Source organism: Colletotrichum costaricense (genome assembly GCF_030867565.1).
Source record: "Colletotrichum costaricense strain IMI 309622 chromosome Unknown Scaffold_33.1, whole genome shotgun sequence".
In the NCBI taxonomy this organism is placed as follows: domain Eukaryota; kingdom Fungi; phylum Ascomycota; class Sordariomycetes; order Glomerellales; family Glomerellaceae; genus Colletotrichum; species Colletotrichum costaricense.
Genome location: NW_026848262.1, coordinates 142,978 through 153,515, shown reverse-complemented (window position 1 = coordinate 153,515; position 10,538 = coordinate 142,978). Strand labels below are relative to the sequence as shown.

The 10,538-nt window shown below is 53.8% G+C and overlaps 2 protein-coding genes across 2 annotated transcripts; one reads left to right on the top strand and one right to left on the bottom strand.

Moving 5' to 3' along the window:
* Positions 1-575: 575 nt before the first annotated feature.
* Positions 576-2,990, top strand: CCOS01_16758 (cation efflux family protein; the record flags this gene model as incomplete). Its single annotated transcript, XM_060464894.1, has 6 exons — positions 576-994; positions 1,145-1,783; positions 1,874-1,987; positions 2,050-2,148; positions 2,296-2,501; positions 2,749-2,990. 6 exons carry the CDS (start codon positions 576-578, stop codon positions 2,988-2,990), a joined length of 1,719 nt encoding a protein of 572 aa, XP_060304561.1.
* Positions 2,991-3,929: 939 nt separating this feature from the next.
* On the bottom strand, positions 3,930-10,068 carry CCOS01_16757 (phosphatidylinositol 3; the record flags this gene model as incomplete). Its single annotated transcript, XM_060464893.1, has 7 exons — positions 3,930-5,126; positions 5,177-5,464; positions 5,512-5,718; positions 5,768-6,386; positions 6,434-8,139; positions 8,195-9,799; positions 9,886-10,068. The coding sequence occupies 7 exons, from the start codon at positions 10,066-10,068 to the stop codon at positions 3,930-3,932; spliced, it is 5,805 nt and encodes a 1,934-aa protein (XP_060304560.1).
* Positions 10,069-10,538: the final 470 nt, after the last annotated feature.

Sequence of the window (10,538 nt, the reverse complement as noted above, 5' to 3'; positions counted from 1 at the left end):
AACATTGGTCGGGTCTGCCAACGCCCGTACCGTGAAGCTCCCCAAGCGTCTCTTGGTTTTGTCGAATCGTAGCCCCAGGAAGCTCTACGCGAGTGTGAGCTCTCTCGAAAAGGTCCCCTCCCCATCCAAACCAAGCCCCCAGACCCCAACCCACTGTCTCGCCGCGTCTTGCCTTGCCTTGCCTTGCCCTGCACGGTAAGTACCTTACCTTGCCGGCTGCTCGTCTCCTCAGACCCTCCGGGTCCATACTGCATACTCCGTCACTGGGGGGCCGCCTTTTTTTACACGTCCACGCGCGCCGGGACCTGCCAATTCACAGCTTGGAGCTGCCTGCTGCACGCCGACCACGAGATTATCAATCTCATCTATTATCTTGGCCTTCTCCCTCGCATCGCGCCGGCTACTCTTCCCTTTTTCTCTTCTCTCTCTCTCTTCCTCCTTTACTTCAATCTCACTTCACCTACCTACCCTTCCGTCTAGCTCCACTCCATTCTCTCTGTTCCTCTTCCCTGGTCGTCTCCCTCCCTAATTCGACCTCTGCCGTCATTGCCTCTCTTTCTTTTCCTCCGGCCACGATGAGCTCGCCGCAGGATCATCGCTCGAGCAGCCCTCGAGTAGGCTCATTCAAACGTCCCTCAGTACTCAATGCCGATAGCGATCCATCACTTTTGGCCACCAGAGGCAGCGGCGCCTTAGTATCGCTTATCCGGAACCGCTCCAATGCCACTCTGCGAGAGTCGCTCAAGAGCCCGGCCTACCACCAGCTGGGTCACGACGAAGAGGAACATGAGAGCACCTCTCTGCTTGGCTTCCTGCACAGGGACTCGGACGATGACCACCACCACCGCTCCGCCGCCGAGGAGCGCCGTCTAAGCGAACTCATTTTCGGCCCTCAGATGAGGAGCATGCGCCTTATCGGCAACAGCAACCCGCGCTATCAATGGGAGCGCTACTGGAAGACGGAGGCCGAGCTTGAGGTTATGCCAAAGCATATGTGAGTTCCTGCTGTGCAATCGTGCCGCCCCGGATTGCCCAGGCGCAATTCGGGGTTCACAGTCTAATCCCCTACTCCGTCGACTGCTCTCCGTGTATCAGTTTGCGAGTTGAGTTGCGAGTTGCTAATGTGCATTGTCAATTCCTAAAGCCGCGAATATTACGAGAGAAACAACGATTTGATTCGCATGTACCTCTACATCGACCAGCTCTTGGATTCATCCGTGCCCCACGATCTGCTCAACGAGTATCACCAAGCTCTAGACGCATCGGCCTACCGCCCAGTCGATGTCCCCCAGACCATTACCGAGGAGTCGCCAACTCCCACCTCACCACCGTCCAGAAGCGGACTCACCTACGGCAGCACTGCTGCTTCAGCCCAAAACAGCAGCACGGAGCAGAGTAGTTCGGCAAACAGCATACAGCAAAAGGCGAAACGCAAACCCAAGGACATTTTTCGGTCCACCGAGGCGACCCCACTTCTCAGTGGTTCTGATGAGGAGGAAGGTTTAGCCGATCAGCCCAAGCCCGAGATCCCATGGCTCGAGGACTCCGACCTCGACAGCAGCGACCCCATCGTCACTTTAGCCATTTGGGTCAATTTTATCGCAAACGCAGCTTTGCTGATCGGAAAGATTCTTGTCGTCGTTTCGGTACCTTCAGTCTCAGTCCTAGCCAGTTTGGTCGACGCGGTTCTCGACTTTCTCAGCACCGCAATTGTGTGGACGACAACTAGGCTCATTGCCGCCAGCCAAAATGACCAGCATTCTTATCCTGTGGGCAGACAGCGGTAAGTATCAATTTTACCCCCTTACTTTTTTTTTTCGTTCGCGATGCTGCCTCCGCGTTGCATTCCGAGCCGCGTGCTGACTCGCTACAGTCTCGAGCCTCTTGGCGTGCTGGTTTTCTCCATCGTAATGGTTACATCCTTCTGCCAGGTCGCTCTGGAAGCTATCCAGCGTCTCATGTCGCCCGACCACGAAATCGTTCAGCTGTACGTCTCAGTCGCTCCGCAATTTTCGCAGACTCGCAATGCTAACCTCGCGGGAACTACAGCGGCATTCCGGCCATCTCCATTATGGTTGGTACCGTGGTGATCAAGGGCTTGTGCTGGCTCTGGTGTCGTCTCATCAAGAATTCGAGCGTTCGGGCGTTGTAAGTTGATCTGGCACCCTGCTCCTCTTTCGTCGTAACCTCAGCGTTTGCGTCGCAACGGGTTTACGTAGCCGCCTCCTGATCGGCGCCTATCATGGAACATGGGGAACTTTCATAACTTACTCTTTGGTTTTCTCCATTCTGCAGGGCCGACGACGCCATGACCGATGTCATTTTCAACACTGGCTCCATTCTGTTCCCCATTGTTGGCTACTTTGCCAAAATTTGGTGGCTCGATGCCCTCGGTGGTCTTCTGCTGTCTCTCGTCGTCATCGTCAACTGGAGCGGAACCTCGATGCATCATGTCCGAAACCTGACGGGCTTTTCGGCGACTTCGGATGAGAGAAACCTCCGTGCGTAACTTCTTTTCTTCCTCTCTTGTCCCCTTCTTTTGCCATCTAACTTACCGTTTCGTCTCCCCCACATTTTCTATACTTAGACCCTGTTATAACACCCCCTTGTCATGCCTTTATTTCCTCTTTGCCTCTTTCCCTTCATTCAAACCTTAAACACGTACTACAAGCTGTAGAGCCAGTTGACCAGTTGATGCATCAAACATTCAGTGAAATCGTCCATGAACTAACATGATTACTTCGACAGTCCTTTACCTTACCATGCGCTTCGCCACGTCCATCAAACAGATCCAGAATCTGCGGGCTTACCACGCGGGCGACAAGCTCTTCGTTGAGGTCGACATTGTTCTCAATGCCAACATGCCTCTGAAGGATAGCCACGATCTCAGTGAAGTTCTGACGTATTTCCTCGAGTCGGTGCCCATCGTCGACCGCGCTTTTGTGCATGTAGACTACGCAACGTACAACGTTGACACGCACATCACTTAATAGTTGTGCAGCGAAAGCGTTGCTGCATGACACAATACTCTGTAATATTAAGTACGGGCTATATATTCTGGCAGCCCTTGTCAACATTCTTCCCAATCTCTCCGCATCTCTTGCAACGGTCAGGAGCGTCGGTATATCACCACCCCAGGGCGGAAAAGAGTGGGCGTCATGGTGCAAGGTCAGCAGGAGTATGGGGCTGGAGACAAACTATGAAAAGAAGGATCAGGTCACAAAAAAAGGCAGCATCTTGGGTGGGTTAGCATTTTGAAAGCGATTTAGTGGTTCATGGCCATTGTTGTACGTTTTATGTTTATTTGCTCGGTGTATCTGGTTGGCTACAAAAAAGAAACAAGGGGCGGCTGTCTCCCACCTTCCCTTCCGTCCCGTCAGTGTGGGGATCGACAGGGTCTTTGGATGTTGTTTTGTTTGAGAATCCCCCGAAAGTTTCAAACATGATTTTTTTTTTTTGAACATCTGGATTGTCGATCGACGACAAGGAAGTATAGCTCAGGGGGGGTCGGAGGGATACATAGGGTACCTAGTAAAGAAAGACGAGGGAACGCAAGTAGCAGGATATACTAGGGACGGCGATGGTGTGGCGCAAAGTTGAGTGAAAACAGAACACAAAACCATTCATCTCTCTCAATTGGTTATTATCAATGTGACTGCTAATTCCGTCAAAGGGCGGACGAGGTCCCGGTCTGTGCAACAAGATCACTGCACAGGCGTGTGGTGCTGCTGGTGCGACGGGGCGGCGTGCGGCGCGAGGACCCGTGTATAATATCTCAAGCCGGAATTAGGATTCTACAGAGGCGGCAGCGACGAATCAACATGAGGGCCATGAGCAAAAAGTCGAAACTAGACAAAATAAGAATCCTTCCCTCTTTCTTGTCCTCCAGCCTCCTCCCATCCTCAGATACATGCGCAAGCAAGCGTAGATTAGTAGGGAATGCCGTTGGTAAGCAGCTGAAACTGGTCGTAGACACCGGTCGAGTAACTGTTGGCGCTCCTGCGGATGAGGTCCTTGACAAAGTCGGCCGCCTCGCGCTCGCTGCGCTCCAGCACGAAGCGCTCCTTGAAGTGCTGCACGCTCTCGGGCTTGAAGCACGGCAGGCCAGAGTCCATCATGAGCAGCACGATCTGGCTGAGCTTCTCGCAGTGCTGGCGGGACGCGAGGAAGGCCTTTACGCACAGCTCCTCGAACCACTTGAAGGCCTGGTGGTGCGGGCTGCCGCCCATGACGGCGAGCATCTCCGTCGTCAGCTTGAAGGGCGCGCGCTCGAACTTGATGCCTCCCGGCGCGATGTCGAAGCAGAAGCCAAAGTCAATGTGCAGAATGTGGCCCGCGTCGTCAATCATGATGTTTCCGTTGTGTCTGTCCTTGAACTGCAGGAGGAAGGAGATGATGGAGTAGGCGGCCATGCTCTTGACAAAGTTGCTGCGGGCCTGCTGGAAGCGGAGCGAGTCTTCGTTGCCGTACTTTGAGATGAAGTAGTCGTAGAGGCCGTTGACGGCCTCACGGCCGAGCATGTCGCGGGAGACGGAGTTGGGCAGCACGTCAATGACACCGCAGCCAGGGGCCGTGGCTGTGACGCGGTACGGGTTGACGTAGACATCTAGGCCGACGTTGTGGAAAATGCCTCGGAACGCCGCAATCATCTGCAGGGCAAGAACGTCCTGTCTGCAGTCGTCGCCAACCTTGAAAATGGCAGACTGCCACACTTCAATGGTGTTTTCCTGCGCCGGCGGCGAGTCCTTCTTGTGAACATCCTCGAGCATATCATTAACATCATCAAGGCTGCCCTTGTTCTTCTTGATGCGGAACGTTGCCATGTAGGGCGCCTTGGCGTGACTCTGGAGAGGCTTGCCAGACTTGCGATCGATGCCAATCACGACACCATCGGGGTTACTCGGAAGGTAGACGCCAATCTCAACCTTGATCTTGCGCAGTTCCTCCTCGATCTTCTGTGCCTTCTCCGGCTTGGGCCGGCCGACATATGGCTTCAGTTTGCCCGAAATGTCAGTGACCTCGTCGAAGAAGGCGAACTCTCGCTCGTAGAACGTTCTGTCCACATCAGAGAAGCTTGCAATCATCTTCTCCATAACCTTGTCGAGGGTAGGCTTGATTGCATCAGGCTATTACGTTGTTAGCATCGCACGTAACCGCAGCCTCTTGTCTAACTCACGATAGTTGCGTCGTCATCCTTGTAGGCGTTCGCCTTCATGTTCCAGATGATCTGATGCGCGAACAGCTGCGAAAATTGAGCGGTCTCCAGGATGTACCGTTCCACATAACCCAGTGCGTCGTAGCGCAGCGTCTGCACAATTTGGGGCACGTAGAAGAAAGTCACATCGCTGGAGTGGCTTTCCATTGCCCTCATTGCGTACTGGATAAGGAACGGATGGTTCCGATACGCAGGCAGGAAATACGTGGCAGCCGTGATCGGGTTCACTGGCGACCAGAACAACAAGTACTACGATGGTCAATATCTAACTACGGGAAGCCGGGGATGCCACTTACCTTCAGTTGGAAGCTAACATCGTTGGGCAAAGAGCCACCCAGAAGAATGGGAAGACCCTCCGGCTCGGAGATGGCCTTCTGCGGGAAGTTGATCAACAGCCATCTCACCTCGCGTTGGACACGGGGATAGGGAAATCGAGTGACCAGTTCAATAGCAATAGACGGGTCCTCGGCCCAGGCAACACGAATGAGGGGTGCGAGGGCAGTCTGCACTCATTGTTAGTAACATTCCCGGATTGCAAAAGTCACCACATACCTCGATAGCAGCCTTGTTAGCTTGTCCGTGAGCCTTGGTGGGCTCGCCGAGCGGATGAACCCACACCGACAAACGTGTTTGTTCGCTCTCAAGTAGGAAAACGAGAAGTTGCTCCTTGGCCTGCAGGGACTTGATCGTGTCTGCAGCGTTGGCTCCGATGAATGCAACCTGCTTCAATGCCGCCACGATGTCGGTCAAGAGACGAAGTTCCGTCTTCAGCTGCAGGATGTTGCTACCGAAAGACCATCTTGGAGCGTAACGGAACCAACTGAGTGCGGCAGACAAAATCTTCTCCTTGAACCGCCATTGGGCGATGGCGCCAATGGTCGTACAGACATGCAGCACCTTCAGTCCGAACAATACGATCTGAAACCGGAGTTCTCGTGCCATCGGGTGAGGAGTCGATGATCGCACAGCATCCAGAGTGACATCGAGCATGCGCAGGAAGACTCGCTGGACATCCGGGCTACCCAAGCGGGTGGCATTAAAGTGGCTAGCGAAGAATTGCAACAGCCTCATGTGGGGAGACAGCAGATTGTGCACCTGCTGCTTGCGCTTGGCCAAGGCCTCAAGATCACTGGGCGCAAATTCTTCCTTCAGGAAGAATGGGTCAGGATGCCTGACAACTCGTTAGTCGTGTCTAAAGGAGGTAGTCAGATGACTTACGACATTGCATGGCTAAAGAGCCCGAGGCCGCTCTGGATGGTCGCCTCCCATTGTTGAGCAATTTCGGTAAGAAGTCTAGGCTCGAGGCGTGGGTTCTCGTTCATCACACCCAACCACAGAGAAACGCCCAACTTGATAGACTGCTTTGTGAACATGGCGAAGGGAATGCTGACGAGGTAATGCGCAACAGCGGACTCATCACGGTTGCTGCGGCAAAGCAGGGCTGCAGCTCTGCGTAGGATATCGCGGACTTCGGTAAGAGCAGTGGTCTTCTTGCTCTTGATGCGGGCTTCAACGTGCGCCAGAGCGGTGGCGGCGTTCGCACTATCGCTAGCACTCGATCCTGACGACTGCAAGAAAGACGCTCTACGGTTCAACTGCATGAAGTTCACAAGCTCATTGCCACGTTCGGGTAGAGTCTCGCCATATCGGTACTCTTGACGAGTGGTATACTGAGCAACGAAGTCAGATCCAGTGTTGATACTGCAGTCTCCGACTCGATCGAGGGACTGCAGTCTTTGGTCGGTTGACGGCATGAGAGAGCCAAGCTCGATAGCAAAGGAGCGACCCAAAGAAATGTGGCCATATGCTCCTTCGTCGTCGAACTCGGACAAGTACGTCTGTAGAAGACCCTTGATGTCCAGGGGTGCTATGCTGATAACGCTCGAGACCCATTGTTTGGCTCTGCGATTCAGAACGTCCAAAGTATGGCGGCGGAATGTGTAATCGTCGGATAGCTCGACGGACACATCTCCGAGGCTGGAGGTGAATTTGGATCGTGGTGCGTACAGATCTGTCTCGGCTTCCAAGCAGCTGGACCACATCAGAGAAAGGAGTTCCAGCAAGGCGAAGAGCGACGATCTGTGGCAGAGGGCAGAAGGAACCTGAGTGATGATGCGGTCCGCACAAGTAAAAGCTGCTTGCTGAACTCGCTCGATCCGATGACAGCAGCCACAGAAGATGGCAACGAGCTGTGCGGCAGCATACTGAGCAGAGAAGGTGGCATCTGTACCGCCTAGAGTCTTTCGCAAATACTTGTCCACTACAGCGGCAGCAATGCCCTCCATGGTGCTGCTAACCTCACCTCTACGCATGCTAGGCTCCAAGAAGTACGAGAGAGCCTTGGTGCAATCTCCAGCATCCGCTCGGAGACTCTCAACCAAGTAAGCGGCGTGCAAGAAGATCACCTTGCGGTAACTTAGTCCCTTTATTTCTGGAGCCTTATTAGGAATCAACTCAGTGAGATGCCTCTTCTGCAGCGACTCTCTGTCGGAGCTCATGCCTCGGCGGAGGACGGTGTTAAGCTCGATGTCACTCTCAATCTGTTCCCCTCGCTGTTCAGCAACCAGAGGGGGCGAATGAACGGCCATGATTCGAAGCTCATCAAGATAGGTCTTGCCCATGTCGGTCTGCGTAGTGAAGCCGTGAACAACAATGTTGAACCATGCATCTCTGATCATTGAGTGAGACTCGTCATCAGTAATAGTGTTGAATGCCAGATCGTTGGTGGACATGAAGACGGCTAAGGGATGCAGCAGCTCCGCAATCTCTCGGGCAGCCAGCTGAACATCGGCCTCCTTAGTGTGATTCGACTGGTGAACGTCGCCCATAGAAATAATGCTCTCCAACAGGTGCTCCCAGTAAATGTCATAAAGGGGGGATCCACGGTGGAGGTTCGCCGAGATATATGTACGCGCCTTCATGACCTGCTGATTGTTAGATTTGGATAATGTGAATGACGATTAGTTAGGAGGCACTCACAGCAACCAGAAGAAAGTCCTTGTGGCCGACAACCCCAATGTGACAAATTCTAGAGAACACCTTCAACAGCGATCGGAACTCAAGCTGTCCGCCCTTCAACGCAAGAGCGGCAGCACCGCTCACAATTTGAGCATCGACACTGCTGTTGACCTTGTCGATTTTCTGAAGCAGCATAGACTGTGCCAAGGCTGTGATCTTCTCGTCATTGCAAGCAGTCGCAATACCACAGATGGCTTGGACGACGTTGCCATACACCATCGCGGTTTCTTCCTCACCGGTAATGGCCAGGGAAATACTGCTGCCAGTCGAATGGCGATTGGGGTATAGCGTAGCAGCAGCGTCCACGGCGAGGTCCCCATTGGTGCCGTTCGTCATGGATCTATCAGAGCCGGGGCTCAGAACGTTACCCAAGGTGTAAAGAGTTGTGATGACAGCGTCATGAGAAAGGAGCTGTAGAACAAAAGCCAGACTCTTGGACGCGACCGCAACAGTGCGAGCGTTGGGCGCACTCTGCACAATGAATCGAGGCAGCAGTCTACTGGCGGTCGCAGCGTATCCCCTGGAGATCTTGCAAACCAAAGCAATCGATCTCAAGACAGTTGCCGCCAGGTTTTCGTCCGCCATTTGGAGAGGGTCTGCAAGGGTCTCCTCCAGCCAATTAATCAAGACGTCGACGTCTGCGACATCCTCGTTCATGAGCGAGCAATTGAGATAGCTGATGAGAGCTGCCGATTTCACTGCAAACGCCAGTCTCTGCTGCCAAGAGGACCCAAGCTTGAGGTAGTCTTCACCGGCTTCGAGATAATTCATCTGGTCAACGGCTACCGTAGTGTACATGTCGAGGGACCGGTAGTCTGCATCTGGACTGCGTGGGGAACCTGGTCTGAACGCCCCATCGCCTGACATGAGCAAGTCGAGGATGTGGGTGCCGCGCAAGAGGGATGCGTCGGTGACCAAAAGCGAGGTGCCAGAGACAAGAAGCCACATGTAGCTTCTTTGGAGCAAGATGGCTCCCAGAGGTCGCCCAGCAGCAGAGTAGTGGCGCAAGTATCTCTTCCACTCTCTGGCATGGCGATCTGAGGACTGTGAGTTCCTGATGGTAGAAAAAGCCGTCTCGACAGCAACCAAGAACGACTCCGAAAGGATATCTCTGAATCGCTGAACCAGTGCCAGTCTGCCTCCAGCTCTCCAGAAGTCTGCTTGTGCCGATGCCGCATCAAGGAAACCAAGCAGCGAGACTGCAATCGTAGCTGTCCTGATAGCGTCCTCCAAGTTCGGGTCTTCGTCGTCCTGCTGAGGTGGAACAGTGTGATCCGCCGCATGATCGCAGGCATTGACAAATGCCCAGACATTGTCTGAAATCATCTCGTGCAGATCATCGTAGTGGGAGCCGAGGGACAGCAGCGCGGCCGTGACGTGGAATGCCAGTGCCTCCGTCGGTGATGGCTCAACCTTTCGGAAGAAGGGCGACGGAACAAACACCTGGACGTGGGCCTCGAGAACATAGGGGATCAATTGATGGGCAAGTTTCTGAGCGCTCTGGCTCGTCTGAATAGCGGGTGCGGCTTTGCATAGCGATAGGAGGACCTCGAATTCGCGGATTGTCTACAGAAATAGGGGGCTTGTTAGCCGTCGCTCACTACGAGACACAACGATACCCATCGCAAGAATTATGTTGAGAAGTGCACTACCATGGGACATCTCCCAAGAGACGACGAGTTCTGCTTCCCAGAGTAGCCATTGACACCCTTCCCAGCGGCTTGGGTTGCCTTGCACAATCGATCGAGATCAGAGCGGTCGAACGACGTACGCGAGCTGGCAGCAGAGAGCGACGCGATCTTCTCCAGCGCCCGCTGCCGAATGTCGCGGGTCATCTTGGGGGAGTTCGTAGGGCTCTAGACCCCGAGGTGAAAGATTTGGTCGATATTTCAAGTAATCTGGTGTTTTCGTGATTTATTGAAGCATTTCACGATGCGGGAGTTTTCCTTGGAATTCGCGTCTATTTGCTGGCAGCTGCACAGTGACGATACCTTGTCTTTAGTGGTATCTCCAAGCCTCCCCCAAATTTCCCATCTGAGAGCAGCCACATCCCTGCACAGCTCCTGCCATTCCTGAGCTGTTCTGTCTTAGTCATCAGGTGAGCTAGCTACCCCTGCCAACCACCACCACCCACCAAGCAAGGCTGCCAGCTTGACGCGTGCACCGGAGCACTCAGCAGTAGCAGCCTTGAACCTCAATCAAAGCGACGACGTCCCATCAACCCAACCCCACCAACGAACGAACCTCATCGAATTGACGATAACCACCCTTTTGACGACCGGCATATCCATCACGAACGATAACG